Below are 26008 nucleotides of genomic sequence, written 5' to 3'. Positions count from 1 at the left end.
TTGTTGGTGGTAAGATACGCACCAATTTGATTCCCATTTCTGTAATTATTATTATTATTATTATCATAGCTTTTATATAGCGCTACTTTCATGCTTATAGCATGCTCAGAGCGCTTTTGGTCCTATCTCAGTTGTGGACCAGTTGGGGGGGGGGGGGGGGGGGAGGGGGTATCTAGGAGTTGGTTTTCCGTGCTGCCTTTAGGCGCTCAGTAATTCATCTAATTCTCTTTGTAAAATTTCTGTAACTTGTGTATCTACATATTATGCAGTCGTCTGCAAATAATCTCACTTTTCGCTATCTGTTGGGGCAATAAACCAATAAACCCTGACCTTACAATTTTAAATTCGTTTGTCTACCTTTCCAATTATCCATAGGGTTAGCTCCCTTCTTTATTTTATCAATGCTCTTTTGTTACTAACTTGCTAGTCTGACTTTCTTGACCTATTGAAATTTTCTCATAAATTTTATTTAAAAAAAAAGAATTAGATCTATATTCAGACTTCAGACATTATATCCATTTTGTCTAGATTTCGAATATATCTCATTTAAAATCGTTTACAGCTCACCAAGCGCGCTTGGCTTGGCGTAATATATACATGAATTTACAAAAAAGGGAAATAATAATCGACAGGAAGTATGAGTTTCAGTAGCCTCGTTTTGTCTAAGAACTACGACGGTCGCCATCTTGCGAACAAATTCCTCTAAAATGTAGATAAACTTGTCACACGAACGATCGACACGGACTTCAGCTTGTGAGCCATGTTTGTGGTTAACACGAGTCTGGAATGTAAAATATTGAATGCCATTTTTGTCTTTTGATCTCTACATCATTTCAGTTTATTCAGGTTCAGTATTAGTCAAGTTTTAAACGCCCGTGTTTCATACTTCTTTATTTTCATTTTGAAGATTTGGTTTTATCTGATCACCAAGCACAGCTTTTCTGTGGATTATTGTTGCTGCAACTAGACCTTTAGATTCATATTATTAGCATTCATTTCGAGTAATATTTCATACTGTGCCATTAAAACTACACATACGATATGTTAATGTTTTATTGAATCCTGTTGCCTACCAAAAAACGTGTTTACTTTTTAATACTTGGTTTATTTTACGATTAATTTGTAAGACCAGCGTGGGAGGGATCTGGCCGCGAAATCTGCGTAAGACGTAAGACTATGCCACTGTCATATGTCAATGACCTTCTGTTTCTAAGTCTAGACGCTGGTCTATAATTATATTCTAGGTAGATCTAGAATGAATCTAGATCTGGAACTAAATTTCTATTATTTTTTTTATTGCATCTAGACTAGAACTCTAGATCTATCAGCTATCTATAATCTACAAAGACTACTTCTAGTAGATCAAGTGATCTATTCTAGATGTCTAGGTCTAGAATCTAGATTTGTTTTTTTTAAGGATTCTTAGATCTAGAATATACTATTATCTAGAGATACTGCTATCCCCTGAGCATTCAGACTCAGTGAGATGGCCATAGGCAGCATAGGTGCACAAGGACTAGTGACTAGTGTGACTGTCTCACTGTCTGTAATGAGGCCATTGTTTGTTCATTGTCTGTTCAGTCTGTTACTGTTGCTGACTAGATGATAGATCAAGAATAACCTGAGCCAGCTAGGAAAACCAGTGACTTGACAGAATTTTTAAGACATTTAAGTCATTGATTAACATGCATAACACTAACAGCAATAATGCGTAGAACGTAATCATCTAATTTTTTTTTTTTGAAGTAGCTTCTGTATTATAAGATAAGAAGATAGAATCTAGAAAAGATTATTTCTAGATCTGAGACTGAATCTATCACTTTAACACAAAACTTATTAACTAACTCCAGCTAAGTCTAAACAACAAATGTCAAATAGACTGTAGGACCTAGGTGAAGTCAAGTGCATCTGGACCTGTTAATTAAAAGCATACTGATCTAAAATAATATTAATTTAAAATGCAGCTAAATATATAATAAAATATAATATATATATATACACAGTAACACACACCCCCAAGAGAGATGTTAGATATACAATAATGGCTATAAGTAATAATAATTTAATAGAATAGACCTATTTAGACTTAGATTAAGTTAGATGTTATGTCATGGATCATCATTTAATAATTATTTCTGATTTCGGCTAGGCTAGTGTGATAATCAGAAATTTTATTCTAATTCTAATATAATTTGGTTTAGTCAAGACAAATGAGGAATTAATTAAATCTTGAGCATAGCTTTTTGATAGTTGCGTATTGGCACAATTACTTAAGAATGCATAACAAGTTTTATGTATTTTCTGCAGTGAAGTTGCAGTGGTCTGAGTGGTTTCCTTGATTCACTTGTATATTAATGTATATAATATACTTTGTGACCTATTTTCATTTTTATTTCTTTATTTTACAATTAAAATGTCCCAGGTAGAATAAGGAAAATACCATACAATGTAAAGAATGCGGACTTATCTTTGAAGTAAAACACAGATGTTGGTCATTTTGTGTATCATAATTGTTATGTGATTAACCAAGTACGACCATTACAGGTTTTATGCAATGTACTAGTATGTTGGTCAGAATGACTTGTCTGACATTGCAGTCCTGGTTTAAAAATTGTTACCTTATAAAATGTATAGTATAGTTTATTATTTATATTATTATGATTTATGTAGATCTTCTGGTATATCCATCAAGATTGCCTAGAATGACTTGATCAGGATGATTTCCTGGTCGTTAGGTATGTGCTTCAAGCTTTTTTCACAATGGTTCCAACTGGTATGATTTGTACATGTTACTGTTGTACAGAAGATTTTAGCTAGGATGTAATAATCTTCATTTCTGAAGGATGTTCAAAAATTAAATCTTTATTATAATTTTATATATTCAAGGGCAGCCAGATTTCACTGAGATTCTAGCATGAGTATACCTTGTTAGGCTTGTTATTATCTTAGTGAAGATAACCCCTCCAAAAAAGTGAAGTTCATGTCATACTAGGCATGGACAAGACTGTGATAAAAATTGAAATGGAAACTTTAATTAATTTTATATATATGTTGTTGATTTCCTTTTTATTACTTTGGCTTGTTAGGGGTTACACAATTACTCAATTCCAATTAATTAATACTTGCTTGACTCATTAAGGGTTACTTAAGTAAAAACAATTAATACTCAATAAACTTCAACTCCAACTCCAGATGTATTGAATAACAATAATACATTAAAATTTAATAAAGCACACAATTATATCACTCTCAAGAAATAATACAAACACCAGTCCAGGAAGCGACTGTCCAACCTTCCTGGACCGGGAACAAGACCTCACTAACTAACACACTCTCTCGCACATTCAAGGAAGACTTAACTATTTAGTGTGATGTTGCTTATTCAGGCTGTCTTGAAGTCAACTATGTATGACTGTTGGATTTCAACCAAATTACTCTGCAAGCGTTTGAGTATAGATGTTCGGGTGTATTCCGTGTAGTTGAACAACAATACAGACAGTAATAATTAACATCGGTTTTTAACAAGTGAAGAGATGTAGTCAACGATGATGAACAATTGTACATAGGTTTATTCTGATAAAAGGCCACAGTAGAAGTCTCTGTCACTAAACACGTCGTTACCCTGGAGTGTTCTATCGCTAACTGATTTTCCGGTCTCTAACCCAACATATCCCAAACGTCACTAGTCCCGTTCAATATGCGTCTTCTATGGTGCGTCGCTAAATAACTAACCTATATAAATAAGGTGTCTAACAGATTCCTCCCCCCCTTGAAAAAAAATATGTCAATATTTTTCCACTACTGTCAAGTCTTACAAGGGCATTTTCAATTTAAGGGGAAGACAACAAACATAAAATCTTGACATCTTCATCTTGACTTGACAGTTCCTCATATTCAATGTCAATGTTCATACCATTCCAGAATCATCTTCATTAGTACACAGTTCATCATGGAGGAAAATGTGGCATCTTATGGGCACCTCATACACATCTCACAAATGTTCTTCACTGGCAGTAATCTGACAAAATACAATATTTCAAAAAACAATTATAGACTTTATTTCCACCTTCAATAATTTATTTTTTTTCTTACCACCCTTTTATACGCTTTTGTCCATTTTTCTTTTATACTCACCCTTTTCCATAGAACTAACTTTCGTCAATGATATATGAAATGATTCACACAAAAAAAATATCCATACTTACTTTCAAATGCTTAACATCAAATTTACTTATCTCCCTTTTCCATAATATATAAGTTGTGCCAATATCTTAATATATAGTACATAATCAATATAATCATAGTTTATTTACAAAATTATTTCATTTCAATGTCATTCTAGACAATAGATCAGCTACAATATTCACAGATCCACTAATAGCTTTCACTTCAAATTTATATTCCTGTAGTGATAAGAACCATCTATAAACACGACTGTTTTTCATGCTCTTTTGCTGTATATACTGAATAGGTTTATGATCAGTTAATAAAATGAATTTCCTTCCTATTAAATAGCTCTCTAGCTTAGTAATTACCCATATTACAGCTAAGGCTTCTCTTTCAATGACACTATATTTTTTCTCTGCCTCTGACAATTTTCTACTTACATATAATATAGGATGTAAGTTATCATAGTTCTGCATTAAACATCCACCAATAGCATTACCAGATGCATCAGTTGTGACATAAAATATTTTGTCTTTATCAGGCAGCCTTAATATTAGTTCATGACTAAAAACATCTTTAATTCTGTCAATAGCTTTCACACATTCCTCATTACAGACTACTTTTTGAGGTTTTCCTTTTTTAAGTAAGTCATTTAATGGATTCACTATTTCTGCTAAGTTCTTTATAAACTTTCTGTAATAATTTACTATTCCTAATATGCTTTTAATTTGTCTTTTTGTTGTAGTTATTTCAATATTAAGTACTTTCTTTATGTTATCTTCAATAGGGCTAATCATGTTGTTATTTACTTTATGTCCTAAGAAAATTATTTCCTCCAATCCTATTTCTACTTTTTCTGCTTGAATTGTAAGTCCACTTTCTTTTATTATTTTGAACACTTCTTTTACATCTACCAAATGTTCCTCCCAACTATTATTAAAAATACATATGTCATCCAAATAGCAAATAACATTTTCTTTGTTTCCAATTATCATGTTCATCATTCTATTAAATGTGGCAGGTGCATTTACTAATCCAAAACTCATATAATTCCATTGAAAAATACCATATGGTGTTACAAATGCTGTGTAAGGTTTTGCATTTTCTGTTAAAGGTATTTGCCAATAACCTTTAGTTAAATCCAATTTAGTAAAAAATTTTGCTCCATTTAATTTATGTAAAATATCCTCTATATTTGGCATTGGATATGGGTCAAATTCTGTGATGTTGTTAAGTTTCCTATAATCAATACATAACCGTATATCTCCATTCTTCTTTTTGTCTATCACAATTGGTGAAGCATAAGGAGATGTTGATGGTTCAATTATACCTGATTCTAGTAAATTGTCTATTTCTTTCTTTACTTTGTCTTGTAAATGTAGCGGTATTCTATATGGCTTAAGCTTGATAGGTTTTGGATCTGTTACTTTAATGTCATGTTTAATAATATTAGTTTTTCCTGGTATGCTGGAAAAAATTTCTTTGTATTCCTGTATTATTTTAGTTATATCTTTTGACTTTTCCTTAGTTAAATTATTAAGATTAATCTTTTGCCAAGTTTGATTCTCTTTTGTTTCTATTACAGGTATTTCCTTAATATCATTTTCATTGTGATTTTCATTTGTTATTATCATCAAGCATTCTTCTCTTTCTGAAAATGTATTTTCTATTTCCTCCTGAATGTTTTGTATCAACTCATCTTCTCTATCATGATACAGTTTCAAATTATTTATGTGATATGTTTTAATTTTCCCATTTATTTCAATTTGATAATTCACATCACTAATTTGCTTTATCACCTTGAATGGACCTTTCCATTGTTTACCAATTTTATTTTTCAGGTCATTTATTAATATTAATACATTGTTTCCTACTTCTAGTGTTTTCAATTGTCTTTTTTTATTTAGATTCTCATGAACACTTTGTTTGTATTTCTTATTGTTGTTATATGCTTGAGTCCATATTTCTTTCAGTTCTGTTGTGATTGTTGTTTCACTGTCATTATTTAATTTATTCTCATTGTCTATTAGATTTTCTTTAAAAACATTTAATTCATCTCTAGGTTTTCTTCCATGTATTACTTCATATGGTGAAAATTGTGTTGCTTCATGGATGTTGTTTCTATGAGCAAATAGTACATAGTTAATGTAATGATCCCACTTGTTCTGATTATTCTGAATTATTTTTGTTAGTGATCTTTTTAATGAACCACCATATCGTTCACATAAACCATTACTCTCCGAAGAGTATATGTGTTGTATATTATATTGTTTAGTCCATTTCTTAAATTGTTCTGACTTAAACTGAGATCCCTGATCACTCAATATAATTTTAGGTATACCATGTCTTGTAATTACTTTTTGAGTTATGGCATTAATGATATTCTCTGCATTTGTATTTGATAATGGGATTGCCTCTGGATATCTACTAAACATGTCTATTACTGTTAGAATGTATTTGTTATTATTTTCAGTTTGAATTAAAGGACCTATTAAATCAATAGATACTTTCTGAAATGGTTCTGTAGGTTCATCCATTTCTTGAATAGGTGCTTTATTCACTAGGCTTTTGTTAGATCTCTTTTGACATATATCACATGAGTTTATGTATTTATTGATTGTTGTTTTCATTTTGGGCCAAAATACTTGTTTTGACAAATTCCTATAACATTTCTTTACTCCCCTATGTGCTGCTAAAATTATTATCATGTGTCATGATTAAAACATCTTTCCAATATTTCTGTGGTAAAACAAGTTGTTTTATTTTCTTGTTATCATTACTTGTTTGTCTAAATAATATTTTATTCTCTATACAAAATTTCTCCATTGGATTATTATTGTTTTTATCTGATATTCTTGAATAAATTTTCCCAATAATATTGTCATTCATTTGTTCTAATGCAAATTTGGGTATTGTTTCTTTTTCACTTTGAGATATTTGTGTTTCAAGACTATTTTGTGTTTCATTTTCTATCTCTCTTTCCTTAATATCTGTATTTTCTATTTGTATTACATTACTGGTTTCTTTTTCTTCATCATTACTTATTACATTTATTGTATTTTCCTGTTTCTCATCTTGTTTATCCATTGATCTTGTTATTATCATACTTGTTATATTTTGTGTTTCTGTGTTTTCATGATTTTGTCTTATGTTTTTGTATTTGTTTTGCCAGTCTTCTAATTCTTTTCTTGAACATTCTTTAACTCCTTTTATGTTTCCTACTAACATATCATATCTCATTTCTGGTATTGCAATGCCATCACAATAACCAGTGAAAAATGGAGTTTCAATGTACACCCTTATAGCTTTAAATTCCCTTACAGTTCCATCTGCTAATTCTACTTTTCTAGTAAACCCTTTATACCAATGAGGTTTGACAAATTTAGTTTTTACTGCCAAAGTGTTACAACCTGAATCCCTGATTAATTCCACCGGAATTCTATCTACAAACCCTGGGTACACTGCAAAATTGTTCCTATTTCCTTCCATGAAATATATCCTATCTGTACCTTTATTTTTGTATTCCCTACTGTAACTCCTATTTCTATAATTTTCCCTGTCATTCCTATCTCTACTCCTATATCTACTGTTATTTTGTTCATTGTATCTATTTCTACTTCCAGACCTACTATTCCCTCTTCTACAGTTAGCTGCTATATGACCTTTTCCTTGACATTTAAAACATGTTATTTCACTATATTTTCTATTTCCACTATTTGATCTGTTTCTATTTCTACTTCTATCAACATTTTCTTTGGTGTATCCTATTAAATCTACTTTGCTCTTATCTCTATCAGAAAATGGTTTATTTGGATAGGCATTTTTGTATACTCTCATTATCTCTGTTATTTCATCTATAGTTTTTGGATTTCTTTCTCTAATAAAAGATTGTAATTGAGGATCACATTTATTTACAAAGTTGTCCACTAGAATAAAAATTTTTAATCCCTCATAAGAGTTTGTCACTTTTTCTAATTTTACCCACTTATTGAAAAAATCCTTTTCCATATTAATAGTAGTTTGGGGTTCTATTCCTAATGATGGTATATTGTCAAAATATTTCTTTCTAAAAGTTGTAGCATTATGACCATAGGCATTCAACAACTCTCTCTTTAAGACTTGATAGCTATCATCAATATGATGGTCATGATTTTGGCATATTGTTAGAGCTTGACCATGAACAAAGTCTATCAGTATTTCAGACCATTCTTCTTCAGGCATATTAAATGTAGACATTTTTGCCTCATATCTTTTCAAAAAATCACCAATGTCATCCTTCTGTTCATCAAAACTTTGTATCTTCCTCTTTAGCCATGTCTGCGAATTAGGGTTGTCTCTTTGAGTGGTATAATTATTTGAGTTATTTGTGTTATTTCCTTGTTCAGTTTGGGCTCTGGCTTGTGCTGCGTCCAATCTCATCTTCTCCATTTTAGCTTCATGCTCTCTAATTTTTTCTCTTTCTTTGTCTTGCCTTTCTATCTCTTCTTTCTGTCTCTCTATCTCTTGTCTTTTTTCTTCTTTCTGTCTCTCTATCTCTTGTCTTTTTTCTTCTTTCTGTCTCTCTATCTCTTGTCTTTTTTCTTCTTTCTGTCTCTCCATTTCTTCCTTCACAACTTGCTGTACATAAGCTGCTAAGTCCTTTCCTTTTAGCTCCATGGCCTTTCCATCCTGCATAGCTGCTTCCTTAACCTCCTTAAGGTCCACATATGATGATGTAGCCATTGTGTTTTATATTTTATATATATTTTTACTTAGCCTATATTGGTTATGGCTATACTTTAAACTTATTTTATATTTTTTTTTCAAACTTTTATACAAGTTTTAAGTCTCTATCTATAGATTTAGTAAATGAGTAAGTCTAGTCTGAGTTATATTCAGATCTGTATATTAGATCTAGTATCACACAAATTTAAATTTAGTATATTATAGTATGTATAATAATACAATTTAGATCTATAGTTATCAAGAGCACTATGACTATTAGTATGAATAACTATGATCAATTTTAAAATTTGGTATGACTGAAATGTCTAGAGTAAATTTAAAGACTGTCTAGATCTAGAGTAGATTATGGTTCTATTCAACCATATGAAACAAATATATGTATACAATGTCAAATATATCTTCAACAAGATATATATATCTAGAATGTACTACCTTCATTCATTTTTCAATTAATGCTAATATTCCAAATTCGAGTCTAGATAATCAAATGTACCAAAGAGATGTACAATTTGTAGATCTAAATTTAGCCAGACGACAGTGTTTGACTACATAGCCAGTTTCGGCATTATTCTCATGGCAAAATCATATTTGATTTTAACCGCTCAAACTAAAATTATTTTAGTCTGATTCACAGTAAAAGAATCCTACCCGCACTTTCTATCATTAAGTGAAAAAAAAATACAGATCTAATTAAATTAATAAAAATAAATAATTTAAAATAATATAAACAAATGAAATAATTAAATGAGACTATCGCTATGGGTTGGGATATGACAATATGGCACACAATGATAACGTCACGAAGTAACCAGGCAACAACGGATATGACGTTTACACAAACAAAACAAATTACAACCCTAAACGTATAATATAGCTTTTCATCTAAATTATGTCTTTACCCCGAACGGGTTTAAGGCTTCAGCACCACCTGAATTTTACTCAGGCTAACATACCAAATTTAGACAAAATCTATTTCTAAGGGCAATCTAAACATATACTAATAAGAAAAATGGCACTTAGCTTTTGATGAGAAAGATCCCTTTGTTCGGACTCCCGAATATGCTAGATCACAACAAATTCCACTGCCTCTCTTCCAGTTCTGACTCTGTTCTCCGGTGCTACCAGTATCCCACGTAATGCCACAGATGTCCTGATATGCCACAGCAAAATGTCCCAGTTTCTTCGACGACTGTTGATGACCGTATGTGTAGTTCCGACGACTTTGTGTACACAGTTAATGACGAATAGGTTAACGGTTCTTCTGGCGACGACTTGACTTGTGTAGACGACTACTGACAAATAACAGTCTCTTGACGGCAACTTGATCAGGACGACTGACGAATAACGAATTTCTTGACGATGACTTGATCTGGGTTGACGAATAACGACTTTCTTGACGATGACTTGATCTGGGCTGACGAATAACGGTTCTCTAAAATAGTTCACTGCTTCTGCTGCTACTCTGGTAGTACGACGAAGTTTTCTGTTGTACTCTGCTTCACTAGACCAAACTGTCCAATGTAAACTAGGTGAAACCAAGGTCACCTCCGACGACGTTCCGTTACACGATTAACGGTTTTCAACGAAATTAAGTGGATGTAGCTGTTTCCACAACTTCACTATCAGCACATCTAGATATCGTCTAGACCAACGAATACTAAATAGATCAATGTTCAGTACTGATAAATATTACTTCACTAACCTTCCAAAGGTTAAACACAGTGACCGTTATAAAAGTGGCAAGCAACCGGTTCAATGAGCAAACTGCTCCACAAGAATCTCTCAAAGTGTAAGACGACAGAGCGATTTAGTTAGCTACCAAACTTGTAGTACTCACAATACTTCTGACAGCGGGCAAACTGTCCTTCTCGAAACTGACGAGGTAAAACTTGATACTCGATGTGGCTCCTACGACGAAGAAAAAAATATGTCCAACAGGTTCACTAACGATCTCTCACCCGTAATGAATGAACGGTTTCTCTGGTTGTAGGTCAATTCAGCATATGACGATCAGGCGTTGATAATATACTGGTTAAGTAGACCAGACGTTGCGATGATTACTGTCCTGACGAAGGTCACCCTGAGTTAACGGCTTGTTGAACGTACGATCAAGAACATGTAGATCTAGAACAAAGTCACTCTGCGATGATTCTGTGTTCAGCCGTACTCCGATGAAATCTTATATCTTCGAGTGCACGACCCTCACCTGAGTAAACGTTCAGCTTCGATGTCCGGTTCGATGTTCGACTTCATCAGGGGTCCAGCTTCGAGGTTCGGGGTCGCCACTGTGATGTTGCTTATTCAGGCTGTCTTGAAGTCAACTATGTATGACTGTTGGATTTCAACCAAATTACTCTGCAAGCGTTTGAGTATAGATGTTCGGGTGTATTCCGTGTAGTTGAACAACAATACAGACAGTAATAATTAACATCGGTTTTTAACAAGTGAAGAGATGTAGTCAACGATGATGAACAATTGTACATAGGTTTATTCTGATAAAAGGCCACAGTAGAAGTCTCTGTCACTAAACACGTCGTTACCCTGGAGTGTTCTATCGCTAACTGATTTTCCGGTCTCTAACCCAACATATCCCAAACGTCACTAGTCCCGTTCAATATGCGTCTTCTATGGTGCGTCGCTAAATAACTAACCTATATAAATAAGGTGTCTAGCATTAGTTCATGACATGTGCAAGACTATTCACATAACAAAGGGATGTAACTATCATATCAAAGTAACGTTCATTCTCGCTAACCCCACCTGACTGTTTTTGAATTAATTTTATATATATGTCTTTTTTATTGCAGTGAAATATTAAAACACAGAAATTCTTCGGCTGTTAAATTTTTCTACATTTGTGAGATTTAGTAGAAAACTTGTTAAAAGTTTTCATTCTGACAGGGGCATCTTAAGCCCTAAAGCTTTAGCTTTCAAAAAAATGCCTCTCCCAAGTAGAGCCCGTGTATATGCTGATATCAACACACACAAACCTAGAGAGTATTGGGACTACGAATCACATGTAGTTGATTGGGGGTATGTAATGCAGCTAAAAAGAGAATTGACTTATTTTGTTAGAAATTTAGATATAGATGGGTCACTTAAAGATAATTTGTTTGTCTACTTGGCCTGATAAGTAGTGATAATCATGTTAAGCAATGTTGTTGTTTTGTTTTTTTTTGAATAGCTAATTTTTAATATTTTTTTTTAAAGAAATCAAGATGACTACCAAGTAGTGAGAAAATTAGGTAGAGGCAAATACAGTGAAGTTTTTGAAGCTGTCAATGTTACAAATAATGAAAAATGTGTGATAAAGATACTCAAGGTAAGAATTCGTTTTTCTGTTATAATGTATTGAAAGCTAATAGTCTGCAAAAAGAAGTTGGCATTTTGTTTTAGTAGTTTAAGTGATTTATTAAAGGGAAACTCCGATGGTTTTGACAATTTTTGATATAATATGTGTTTTGATTTACAGATAATGAATATATTCTTCTTTTTTTTTATATTTACAATAATAACTTAGTAATTGATGTTTTTCCGACGTAAATTTTCCTGCGCATCCAAAACAGTCATTCACCAGGTTTCTATGTGACGTCACAAAGGTGTTTTAATCTACTGACTTATTGTATAACAGGAGACCATACAGCAAAGTTTACATTCTCGTAAAAGAAATATATCTTCGTCTATGCAGTTAGATCTAGGATCTTGTAAGCAAAGAAAAAATGCGTATTAACCGTTAAAACGCGTATGGCAGTTTAGCCTCTAAACATCAGAATTGTAATTCCATTTGGTATGCACTCACTGGAAAACAGCTCAGCACTTTAAGGGTTAAAAGTAGATTTACATGCTTGACTAATCACGGCAGTGTGTATTGTCTCGCCAGACCACTCAACACACAACAAACACTATCGCTTGGTTGACTTGTCATGACCAACTACACCTAGTCTCGACTAGCCTCACACTGACCAGCTTGTTTGAATCATTCAGACACACGATCTATTTACTTCTTGGGATAGGGAGAGGCTTAGATGAAAATGTTACTTTTTTTTTCTCGAGTTGGTTATCCTAATGCTTTTGGATCTATCTATACATGTTTATATATATAACTGTATCATAGCTCTGGACTAGGCCGTCACTAAGCCTAACAGCTACTGTAAGAATGAAGCGATAGGATTGGTTAAATCAAGTTTCTCTTTCAGTATTGTTTAGGGAAGTGACGCATGAAATAACTTAAAACAAAATCTCGCAGAACCCTGTTTTTTGGGGGGCGTGAAGAATTTTCTGTCTAATTTATTAAATATAAAATTTTCTGAGCATTTAAATAAAAAATGATATGTTTACTATTACAACTATTTACGCAGAATTTAAATAAGTCAATAACTAAAATTTGAAAAACTATCGGAGTTTCCCTTTAAGGTATATGTATCATTTATAATACAAATAGCCATATGGACAACTGAAACTAATGGGGTTAGGCGCAGCCTCCAGAACAGAATAACATTCTGTGTACCACTCACAGACCTGTCCACCGTTACGCAAAATGCGTATTCGTTACGCAAAATCTCCCAAAAATGACCGCCAGTACGCAAATACGCATTTAACCCGTCGCGTTACGCATTTCGTATGCTTTTTTTTTCTAGACAGCTTACAAGCGGTCACGGAGGTCACGCTAAGCCCACCTGTGGGGAGGGGCGAAACAGAAAAGGTGGGGTGAACACAATGTGCCCAGATCTATACGTTGATTGGTACTTAATAGCAATTAGATGTCTAGAAACGAAGAACGCGTGAATGAGGGAGTGGCGGGCTGGTACCAGGTTGGTACCGTCAGTTAGCTGATATACCAACGTGACTTTTTTTTTTTTTTTGTAAGTTCATGAGTAGAAATTAATTATGTTGGTGCATTCCTGATTCTCGTATTCATTTGTATAGAAAAAAAAATCGAAGAGCTATCGATTCAAAACACATTGAGTGACATTGTAGATATCTAGTCTAGATCTGGATTCTAGATCTAGAATCTAGATAACTTGTTATACATCAATAGATCTAGCTCGAGTCTAGCTAGTCATTACGTTATGATTCTCTACATTACCCTACAAACTAGTTATAGATCTAGTATGATTTAGAATTTAGATTGACTAGATCTAGATCGATAACATCTACTACCATCTAGTCTAGATCTAGACTAGATTCTTAGTCTTAGTATAGAATAGATCAAGTATGAAGGTAGGCCTACGAAAGTTTGGATCTAGCGGATCCACGGCATCGGTAACACTTTTGAGACCAGATCTAGAGTAGATTATATTCATTATATAGACATAGATCCAGATCTAGTCTAGATATAACCTCTATTGAACTAGATTTAGATTGTAGATCTAATCATGACATCTAATATTATATATATATATATGACAAAATAGAGGATCACGTAAGTGTTACGCATTCTGGTGCCAAAATACGCATTTTGACCGTAAGTGTTACGCATTTGGACTTTTTTTGGTAGGCAGGTCTGCACTCAGCTATGATATTTTAAAAGGCAAAGTTGTCATGCTTCTTTAAATGGTTAAAACCTCATAATTCTATTATATGTGTTTTGTACTTTGAGACTGCTTTACCACTTACAGTGGTAAGTGATAATAGGGTTGAATTGATTCTTTGTTGGTGCTTTGTTGAATAAGATCTGTGCATTGTCATGTGACAGGAAACATCATTGTCATTTTCAGTTGTCTGGGGGGTGGGGTTGTATTTCATCACCTAATTTGTCATACTTGAAACACGTAATTAGCTTGGAGCCACCCTAGTCTCGAGTGACACACTTTGTGTAGACCATGGGCAATCTTGTGTTAGGATTGCACACATTCCTTTTGTTAGGTCTTAAATTTTATTTCAATTTTTACAACAGGACTAAAAATATGCCTGACAAATCTTCAGTAGTTGTTGAACAAATAAGATGCTTACTAAGCAATAGATATTCTGTAAATATTACCAACAACAAGTATACATTTTTTGTTTAACAAGGGGGCTGTAGTGTTGGCGTGGTAATATACTTGGCTTTCACAACAAGGGGCTGTGTTCGAATCTCGATGAAAACTTGGATTTTGGGTTTTCAGAATGCACCTAAGCCCACCCCACCCCTCCATGACTCGTGAAGTACCTTGCTTAAGTTGGGGGAAAGTATAGGCACTTGGTCGATATGCTAACCACGACACCTTTGATGGCTGTGCTCTATCAACCATAGAAACAGATGACCATTGCATCATCTGCTCAATAAATTGCAAGATCAGAGAGGGGTACCCAGTACTTCACTTTTTATTCCTGTGTAACAGTCTTGATTATAAGTAACAATGCAATTCACTGGCCATAATATATTCATAACTAATCAACCTTTTTTTTTTTTTTTTTTTTGTTCTTCCAGCCTGTGAAAAAGAAGAAAATCAAACGGGAAATTAAGATCTTAGAAAATCTCAGAGGAGGTACAAATGTCATAACATTGTTGGCAATAGTCAAAGACCCTGTGGTGAGTAATTTATGGATGATGCTTCAAAATGTTTGTCTATTTTGAAATCTCTGCTTTTGTTTATCAAATAACGAATGTACCAGGTGTTATACATACATACAATGTACAATATAACAAATCTAAAACATAATTTGTATCTGAAGTATTTCAAACACACATGATAATTTATGAAAAAACTCATATTCACACAAAGTGCAAAAAGTCTCTTTACTAAATATAATATGAAATACATAGTTTTTGTTTAGATTTGTAATACAAGTGGTAAGCCAATGACAATGGCTCTCTCTATGAGATTGATTTTTGCATTTTTTTTTTAATTAAAAAATAAGCACACATAATAAACTAAATCTAAATATTTGATAACTTAATTATTCATTTTTATTTTTCTACTTGAGATCTAGATCTAGTATCAATCATCTACCCGTAGTTTAGACTAAGTAGATTCTAAATTCATCTAGGTCCAGAATTTGGATCTAAATCTAGATATACAGACTACATCTAGAGTCCTAGACAATCAAGTAGAATCTAGATCTATTAGTAGAATTAGATGATTAGAATACCTAAGGTTAGTCATTTAAAAAGAAGTTTCCCTTTCAGACCTTGTGGTCTATAGGGCAGATGATGTAAAGGTCATCTGTTTTGTGGCCTGCACTTAACGAGGGTGTCATGTAGCCACCTCAACGACCAACTGTCAACTTTCCCCAACTAATGTCAGGTACCCATCAGAGTTCGGTGGACTCAGAGGCGCTCGAATATCCCGAAATTTAAAATCCCCATCTTCACCAGGATTCGATCCCTGGTTCAGAAGCCAAGTGCTTTACCACTCTGCCACCACGCCTCCAAAATTAGTCATTAGTAAAGATCTCTAATAGATTTTATAATTTCTAGAATATTCTACATTTAGATCTAGAATCATTAAAATGTTTTATTAAGTAAGTGTAGATCTATTTCTTCAATATATATCTTAGATCTAGATTTAGATCTATAATGACATGACTATTAGACTTGATATGTATCTATTTTTTTAAACCATTAGATCTACAGTCTAGTTAAGGATTTAGATATAACTATTGATTTTAAGCATAGGACATAATTATGATACTTAAACTACAGGTTTTCTTTCTTTTTATTTATACTAGATCTATTTACTTTGAATGAAAAATAAACAAATTAGCATTGTTATTTAAGAATATTTGAAGTTTTACTTATTGTGTGCAATAAAGATACTTAGAACAGGTTTATGTTCCACATTGGGGCCCAAAATTCCACATATCCAACGTGAGTGTTCCACATTCTGGGTCTTGGGGGTAGGCATGTCTGCATAAATCAAATGCACCAGATCATTGATACACAAACTAAGGGCAGTGAGTCATATCTGGCTAATTATATATATTAATTATATGAAGACAAGATAAAAATTTCTAATCTTCTCATTTGTTTTTTGTTTAGTCACGTACACCAGCTCTCATATTTGAGCATGTGAATAACACAGATTTCAAGGTATGAACTAGATAAGGTTGTTTCACATTAAGTATTTGAACAACTCTTATATTAAGTAATTTAGAAATGATTTCATCCCAAATCACCTTCATCTTAACTATTCTGACTAAACCTTTCAAGACCCAGTTATAGTAAATAAAAAACTTTGAAAACAGTCTTAATACTATTTATATCTTTTTGTTTGTAGCAACTGTACCAGACCTTCATAGATTATGATATACGTTTCTACCTGTATGAATTGTTAAAGGTTAGTCATTATACATGCATTTCTAGCTGCTTTAATTCTTCTTAGTTACAAGGTTAGGGTTATTAGAAAATATGAATAAATAAAAGTGATGAAATTCTTTTTGGCTTGTGTTTGTTGCAGGCTTTGGACTACTGTCATAGCATGGGCATTATGCACAGGGATGTGAAACCTCACAATGTGATGATTGATCATGAAAATAGAAAGGTAACAGGCAACTGTTGGGCAGCCAAACCTAAATGCATGCAGTTCTAATTTCAGTGTTAAATATCTTGATTGTTATTCTCAACTTGTGTGTTTCAGCTACGTTTAATAGACTGGGGCTTGGCGGAATTTTATCATCCTGGCATGGAATACAATGTTCGTGTTGCATCTCGGTATTTCAAAGGACCAGAGCTATTATTAGATTATCAGGTAATACTTCTAAATGTATGATAGAATACTGGATAATCATTGAAGTCACTTCTTCTCATCTTTGGTAAAAGATTGTGCTGATGAGAAAATTAGATACTAGTATTTAATATTAGCTGCAGCTGTTTTATACCATTCTGTAATCAATATCTGCATAATTCTGCATCACCAATTGTCACTACTTCATTGTGCGTTGGTTTGTTAAGGTTTTTGTTGGCATATCATTATGAGTTAAGATAGCCCTCTGCCACCATTTAATAGGCCTACTTTGTCACACAAACCCCACTACATTCAGAATCTGGATTATTCTTTTCATCTCACATAGTAACTAAGAGCTCAAATAATTGCGGATATAAAAAAATCATTTCTAGAGGCAATGTAAAGGTTTCAAGGCTAACTCTGTTAGTTTTGATTGATTTAAAATTGTAAACACTGCAAGGCTTTGACATGATTTCTGGAAGAAAATAGAATCTAGGATGTAGCCACTTATTGTGGCTGTTACTTAAATGTATGACATTATTTTCATTAAGTGTATAAATGTATTCATTTGACTAGAAGCAACTTGTATTATTGTTTGGAATGCAAAATGTAAAATGCCATTGTTTTATTGCCTGAAATGAAGTGTTCCCTTTCAAACTTGTCACTTTCTATTGAGAGACAGTGGTACTTTACATCTTTTTTCTTATGCCAGTATACTTTGGATAGCTGTCAGTACAGTTCAGTAAACTTTAATTCATCAAAGTTAATGCTTAAATTATTTGTCTCCAGATGTATGACTATTCTCTAGACATGTGGAGCTTGGGGTGTATGTTTGCCAGCATGATATTTAGAAAGGAGCCATTCTTCCATGGGCATGATAACTATGACCAGGTATGTAATCATTCTTTTTTGTCAAATTAATATTAGCTGTGCATTAACCCTCAAACAGCACAAATGAAATGGCTTATTGTTCAAAACAAATTTATTGTAAGAAGCAGGTTCAGTTAAGATTTTTATTTTATTTGCTTTGATTATGAAAAACCTTGTGTGTTTTTTATTATTGTATCTGGAACATTTTTACATTTAGAATGAAGGATAAAGCACAACTTAAAGATTATAAAAACTTTTAGTAACATTTTAAATTTCGGTGGTCTAAAGCCAATCTCCCTGGTCATGTGGTATGTGCATTAGACAGTCGTTTGATCATCTGTATGGTTCAGGTTCATACGCTGCCATCTCCCGTCGTCCTACAGGAGGTTTTGAAAAAAAACATCCGAAACAGTCTTGACATTCATTTTAGCTCTAAGCTTTAACCAGTCTAATGTAATTGACTGTTATATATAGTTTGAATGAGATTATAGCTGATGTTTGTAACTGTTTTATTAGTTGATTGAAACCATTTCTTTGTTTAGTTGGTGAGAATCGCCAAAGTGTTGGGCACAGATGATCTCTATGGTTACATTGAGAAATACCAAATAGATTTGGACCCAAGATTTAATGATATATTAGGCAGGTAGGTATTGAGAGTTTAGTCTTAACAAACTTATTGAGTATTGTATTGCTTCTGCATTGGTATTGAATTGTTTTTAAAAAAGTATTTTCTAAGTTTGGTAGTAAGAATCATTATAATAGCAATTGAATTTAGAAATAATTTTTAATCGTTACTGCTTTCACATGGTTAAGAACAAAATTTGTTCTATAATTTCATTGTAGATCATTTTTAAATGTTGATGATTTTAGAAATCTCTAAATTGATCTGTGATTCAGAATCTCTAGACAAAGAAATGTATACTTGTTTCCACTCTTGTTCATTTATCTAAATTTTATTTTTATTTTGATTCCAGGCATTCACGAAAGAGGTGGGAAAGATTTGTGCATAGTGAAAATCAGCACCTTGTTAGCCCAGAAGCTCTAGATTTTCTAGATAAACTTCTACGTTATGACCACAATGACCGTTTAACAGCTAGAGATGCAATGGAGCATCCTTATTTCTGTAAGTCTTTACTCCCTTGAATGACATTGTTAACAAGTCTTCAAATGTTTTCAGTGCTCAACACAAAGACATTACGGCCTGATCTATGCGTTGATTGGTTCTTGATAGCAATTATATCTTACCCGGTAAATGATGACAAAAAAAAAATATTAAAGTGCCGTGGATTCAAAACACGTTATTATACTTTGCATAGGAATATAGCTTTAACTTAGATTTAGAGCTCTAGCATCTCATATTGATAAAGTCTAGATCTAGACACTATTTGTACACTTGTGGTGAAATTGTGGATCCACTGGATTGGTAAGGCTGAGATATTAATCAGCTAGATCTCTCAAATCTGTGCAGATTTAAAATCTAATCTATTCTTAAGTCTCCAGGTTATAGATCTATATTTAAATGAAGTCTAGAAGACTCTAAGGTGACTCTAGATAATTAATAGTAAATCTAAATCTAGAGACTAAGAGATCTGATGTAGAAGTGTAATGAGATGGATGATGATGACTAGAATTCTACATCAATCCCATCCCATTGGCACTACAGCCCATTTAGGGCCCGGGCCTGCTTTAGCACATCTCTCCATTGTGATCTGTCCTGTGCTTTACATCTCCATGCCAGGACTTTTAGCTGTTGTAGATCTGCCCATGCAGTGCCTGCCTTTTGGTTTTTTGCAGAGTTCTAGATAGTAGATGTTTATCTACTTTTGGCTTTTCTGGTATCTCAATCCAGACGAGATGTCTATAAAATAGTGACTAGTTTAGTAATACTAGATCTAGGTAGACCTAGACTCTTAGAACTAGATTAGAAAAAGACTAAGTTTATTAGTGATGGTTGTGACCCATAGTCTACTAGCCTAAGTTTAATTATTACATGCCATCTAATCTATAGCTTACATTTCAAGGACTGTAATGATCTAAATATAATGTTATTTTGTTTATTTAATGCATATATATACTTATATTACACTTTACTAAATCACACATGTGGCAGCATACTTTTGGTGCCACATTTTGACCAGCATTGATACACATTTGGACTGGTGAAAACAATTTTTTATAATGTTATTTTATACTCAGCAAAGTTATTGCTTAAGTCCTGCTAGATTTTTTCCTTAACTGAAGCATTCAGAAAATAGAATATAGATGCATTTAAATATTGACAGGCACATTAATACAAACTTATCTTACACTTCACAAAGAGGAAATCAATCGTTGCTGAATCAGTGATATAATGCTTTACACATTATAATTGTTTCTTTATGAAGTCAATTTTGTATTAAATTGTTGGTCTTTGTACAAAATTCTTAAAAGCTGTTATACTTGTATTACTTTATACAGTGTCTAAAATATTTATTAAAAAAAAATTTTTTTTCTTTTTCCCCTACCAGATCCTATTGTGAAAGAGCAGGGGAGAATTTCCAACATTTCAGGGCACACCTCCCCCACTCCTGTACCTGCTTCTGGCCCGATTGGAGGCAAGTTAAATGTAATTTTTTTTCATCCTAGTCTCAACCTATAGTCAGCACTATTCAATGTCTTTATTTATTTATTTATTTTAAACATATTTTAGCCCTTTTTTCTTTCTTTTTTTTTTTTTTTTTAATCAGTAAACCTTTACAATTTATTACAATGCAATGAAAATTTTTTTGTGTGTAATTTATTTAATTTGATTAGAAAAAACATTCCTAAGGCCACGAGTGAGTTTTATTTTTATGCAACTGATTGAGTTTTGATCATTAAGATAAAATCTTAATGACTTCCAACAGCATGAAGTTGTTTAATACTAGCGCTTCAGATTATTGTTACCTGTTCTAACTTAATCCAACTTAAAACCATTTATATATTTGGTTGTATATTTTATTGCATCCATTGTTGGAGCATTTTTTTTTATTTTCATACTAATGCACAATTTCTTTTTGTAAAGACTCCAATGATAACATTTCATTCAATATTTTGTTATCCAACACCCTAATAGAAACTAATCTATTAAAGCTATTGAAGTGTTAGTTCTTAATGGTCAAAGCCTACATTTCTTGGCTTGTAACAAGTTATGCTTTGTTTTGACAGTCTTAGATGCTGTTCTTAGGGATTCTATAGGTAAAGAAGTATTGGGAGATCTGGAAGATGGAGGTTGGTCTGGAAATAGCTCAAAGATATTCCGAGCCTGTTCTTGTCTATTAGGCTGAAAGATGCTCCATAGTGTCAACCTTAGATTTAGTTGCACTGAATGCATTTGTTTTCTAATTCATTATTTTAGTTCTTACCATCCCAGGAGTTCATTACACCTCAGGCATTTTCAATTAACAAAGTTTATTTTCTTTTAACTTTGGTTAATACGGAATATTTTGAAACTACTTTTCTGGGTTTTTTTTTGTTTTTTTTATTCCTTTATTTTGTAATAGTTTTCTAACAACCCTTTCAGGGAGATTTTTTTGTTTTTTTTTTTGTTAAGGATTTCTCATTTCCATGCAACAATTGTAGAAATGATTCATTAAAGGATTCCTAACTATTCCAACATAGCATGAAGATAGGGTCATGCAACAGTGTGTTCTGCTTACTGCTGTTTTAGTTTTCTACTGTGCACATATTAATGAAATGGTAGAGGCGTGTGAAGCTGTTTACTCCTCGTAAAGAAATTAAAAAGCACCAAGTCCCTTGAACATTAATTTAACAAGCTTTGATGCTTGCAATTCTATTTAGTGTAGCAAAAAAAACTTGGTATTTCATTTTTCAGATGTGAATTGGGAAGTACAGCAGAAAGCCTGAGGAATACAGGTTAAACTATTTTTTTTTTTTTTTCAAAGCTCTAACTATGTTTATTTATTGCTGAAATTTTTATTTTTTTTAATGCTGACTGCTTTATTCAACACACTTTAGAAGGAATACTGCTTTTTTGCTTGAAAATGTAAAAGCGTTTGTTAAATCCTCGACAAAAGAGATTCTTTGCTACCTTTGATAATTAGAAGTACTTTCCTGAATGAGTATTAGCTAGACTTTTAACTCCTTGGTCTTTTATCCTGGCAATCTTACTTTCAATTTTTAATTTTTGTATTTTTATTTTCAAACACTAATTAGAGCATGCATTTTATTTTTATGTGTTCAAAGTTTGTTTTTTTTGTTTTGTTAATTTTTTTCATGTAACTTTTTTTTTTAATTATTTTTCTTCATTGGAAAACTTACCTAATAATATATTGTGATCATGCACAATATGTGTTTGATATTCAATTTTAAATGATGATGTCCATTTAAAGTTTTTGAAGCTTAAGTCTTTTTTTTTTTTTAATACAAATTTTTAATAAAATGTTTTGTTTTCAAATTGTACTGCCTGAACCCATGACAAACTGACTGCTCTAGGTTTAACTCTCTTGTAAAGCTAGTTTCTAATCCCAATACTTTTGTGTCTACAGGTTCATCTATCACAAGCACTGTAGGATCATCCAGCTCCCCAGTCACGTCCTCCAATATGGCCACATTGCCCAACAATGCAGCCACTGCTCAGAGCTAAATTATTGCAATGTATTAATTGCCATCAACATGTGATGCCCAAAGGCCTTCAGCTGCTCTGCCATTTCTTCTCTTGAGTTTTTGTTTTGTTTGTAGTTGAAAAAAAAAAAAGGGGTGGGCTGGGGGGTGGTTAGTCATATCAGTTGTCCATCACTCAAAGATGTATTTTGAAACCATGATATTGAATATATTAGTGCAGAATGTTTCACAGTGAAGGTGAACTGTTTTAAATTATGTACTGTCTGGTTTAAAGTTTCTGTTAGTGTACAACTTTGTATTGTACCTTGTATTTGTTTATTTTATTTTCTATTCAACTGTGCGTGCCTGTGTGTGAGTATCATAAAAATGTTTTTGTTTTTTTTAAGTCCTCTACAGTTTGATCATCTCGATGTATATATGTTTATTGAACAACTGTTTGGTTCAGCTGTTAGTAGTATTACTTTTAGAAACACATGTATGTACATACTTTTTTTTTTTTTTAAATCTACTTGCGATAATTGAGATTTCTTTTTTAAAATTAGATGTATAGTTATGCTAATTGCTGTTTCCTATAGTCTTGACTACAGTTCAGTTTTTGTCTTTAAGAACTATGCAAAGACAAAGACATGTATTAAGGTTTGTAATGTAGTGAAATCTAGTGACACAATGACTGTCTATGGTAGATACTGGAGGGGATTCCCACATCTGTACATTGGCTTTAGAAGAACAGTTCTTTAGTATTGTCACATGTTTGTCTGTCAGATTATTGGATGAAAGATTTAACCCCATTCTATTATATTGTTAGTCGTGCTCTCCTATATAGACAGAAAGACATTATTTTTCAGCCTATTTGTTCATGGAACAATGTTTGGTATTGTGTTCCACAGCTTGAGTGTATTCATCCCTTCAGGTTGCAACATCTATTGGCAGCTGAGTGAAAGAAAACATTTTCATCTCCTGTAACATAGTTTTTTTTGCATACTATAATTATCCTTTTTTTTTTTATATTGGTTGTTGCTATGTTTTCTTGTGTTTTTCTATTTCAATCCAGACATTGATGTTTTTTAAGTCCAACACCAACAGAATGGGTTAGCTCCAGGAGTCAATCAAATGAAACATTAAAACATATTTTCATCTCTATTTGTCTAGTGTTTGTTTGCCTATGTGAATCTTACTCTGATCATTTTGATTGTAAATTTTTTTGTGTGTCTTGATTTGTTTAGTGTAACTCTTCCCTCTGTTGTCTTAGTGAATCTGAATGAGCAAGGAGTGGTAAATGCACACTACAAATGTATGGTTTGACAAAAATACTTGACAAGAATTCTGTGGGGTTTTATTTAATTTAAGGTATAAAACTTTTTTTTAAAGTATTTTCATTCACACTGCTACAACTTTTCACCCAGATGGTGTAACTTTGACTATTGTTAAAAGCTTATTCAAGATTTTGTTGTGGATGCTCAGATTAAACTTGACCGACATACTCTATATACATGAGACTGAGTGTTGGTTGGTAAGCCATTGGGATAACTATTTTAGGTCTTGTCTTTAACACTTTGTTTGTGCTCTTTAAGTTACAGTAAACTGACTGCATTCTTGGGTAAACGATGATTTGTTAATTATGTGAAACTAAGTAATAAAATAATAAATTTATCGCTTTGTTTGTTATTCCCTGAATGTATCTCTGAATGTTGGCAGTCGTTACTCTCTGGACATTCACACTTTTGAGACCTTGAAGTGTACATTTACTGATGTCTCCTATGGGGGCTGACCTGTAAGTGTACATTTACTGATGTCTCCTTGTGGAGGCTGACCTTTAAGTGTACATTTACTGATGTCTCCTATGGGGGCTGACCTGTAAGTGTACATTTACTGATGTCTCCTATGGGGGCTGACCTGTAAGTGTACATTTACTGATGTCTCCTTGTGAGGGCTGACCTGTAAGTGTACATTTACTGATGTCTCCTATGGGGGCTGACCTGTAAGTGTACATTTACTGATGTCTCCTATGGGGGCTGACCTGTAAGAGATAACTGAAACTATTTTGATAATTTTTTTTTTGTGTTTTATAGAACTAGTGCTTTTGGTCACAGTTATAAATGTAACTCAAGCAGTTATTGGTAGTAATTTCTATGTATAAAGCAGAATCTCATCTTTATATGAACTGGTTGCAAAGAAAATGCAAACTTATGTCCCCACTGTAAATGGCTTATCAAGGCAACGGTAAGCCATAGCTATTTCATTGAGCATAGAAACTTAGATTGGTCTTGTCTTGAATGAGTTTCAGTTGGATCTTGTACTTTTGCAGGTAGTTGTATAACATATTGAAATCTAAAGGAAACTAAGATGCAAATAAAATTACTGCGTGTGGATGATGTTTACATATTCATAGAGATGAGAACTTGGAATTCTTTCAAGAGTTAGTCGATGCACTATAGCATGAAGATGCCCAATTTAAAAGCCTTTTTTCATTGGTTTCAGAGCATGACAACACACAATCCGTGTTGACTCTTTATTTACTAATTGTGTTTTTCAATCAGCATACATAGTAGTGAAAAGCCTACGAAAATCTACCACTCAAGACGGAGGCAGGCGGTGAAAAACATAACTTTGAGATTCCTAGTATTATACAATGGCTTCGTGTTTGATGAGACAAAATATAAAGGTTACAGCTGGGCCACGAGAAATTAGTTTTATTAACTACTAGTCGACCCACGGCGTAGCATACGCCGCTATTTTGCAGGGCCACTACAGTTAATGCGACGGCAGTGGGCCCCGCACTTTTATAGGACCCTCGCTAATTCTAGAGTATATTATTAAATTAAACCATTTTATAACTTATAACAGATTTCCCGCGGTCTCCTGATTTACCAGGCGCTCCTAGATATTTCCTGAAATTGCAAAATATACGAAAAAGTCCTGGAAATCTCCGGAAATTCTTAAAATCTTTCGAAAACTCATAAAAATCTCTTGAAAGATATAGACAAAAAATGTCATTTTGG

At 33.0% G+C, this 26008-nt stretch overlaps 1 protein-coding gene and 1 long non-coding RNA gene across 9 annotated transcripts; one reads left to right on the top strand and one right to left on the bottom strand.

The window, feature by feature from the left end:
* The first annotated feature begins 631 nt into the window (after nt 1-631).
* Nucleotides 632-24659, top strand: LOC106079533 (casein kinase II subunit alpha). 8 transcript variants are annotated; one of them, XM_056034969.1, is made up of 14 exons: nt 645-846; nt 11700-11925; nt 12103-12214; nt 15302-15403; nt 16853-16903; nt 17091-17150; nt 17271-17354; nt 17451-17561; nt 18327-18428; nt 18950-19050; nt 19382-19530; nt 20915-21001; nt 21201-21223; nt 22934-24659. In XM_056034969.1, exons 2-14 carry the CDS (start codon nt 11831-11833, stop codon nt 22955-22957), a joined length of 1101 nt encoding a protein of 366 aa, XP_055890944.1. In that variant the 5' UTR covers nt 645-846; nt 11700-11830; the 3' UTR covers nt 22958-24659. The 8 variants fall into 8 exon arrangements, with proteins under 8 accessions (XP_055890943.1, XP_055890944.1, XP_055890941.1 ...); XM_056034966.1 differs by lacking the exon at nt 21201-21223 and adding an exon at nt 2671-2735; XM_056034971.1 differs by lacking the exon at nt 21201-21223 and adding an exon at nt 22261-22301 and having other exon boundaries at nt 646-846.
* LOC129927228 (uncharacterized) lies at nt 3552-10643 on the bottom strand. Its single transcript, XR_008778850.1, has 2 exons — nt 9325-10643; nt 3552-4018 (listed from the first exon to the last, which is right to left on the bottom strand). It is a non-coding gene; the product is annotated as an uncharacterized LOC129927228 (long non-coding RNA).
* Nucleotides 24660-26008: the final 1349 nt, after the last annotated feature.

This window comes from Biomphalaria glabrata, chromosome 7 (assembly GCF_947242115.1).
Source record: "Biomphalaria glabrata chromosome 7, xgBioGlab47.1, whole genome shotgun sequence".
NCBI lineage: Eukaryota > Metazoa > Mollusca > Gastropoda > Planorbidae > Biomphalaria > Biomphalaria glabrata.
This window is presented reverse-complemented; position numbering and strand designations above follow the sequence as displayed.

Coding starts and splice junctions, on each gene's coding strand:
- LOC106079533 (XM_056034968.1), top strand. CDS start 11,831: ATGCCTCTCCCAAGTAGAGCCCGTGTATATGCTGATATCAACACACAC. Junction 15,404..16,852: donor CAATAGTCAAAGACCCTGTG/GTGAGTAATTTA, acceptor TTTTTTGTTTAG/TCACGTACACCAGCTCTCAT. Junction 16,904..17,090: donor TGAATAACACAGATTTCAAG/GTATGAACTAGA, acceptor TTTTGTTTGTAG/CAACTGTACCAGACCTTCAT.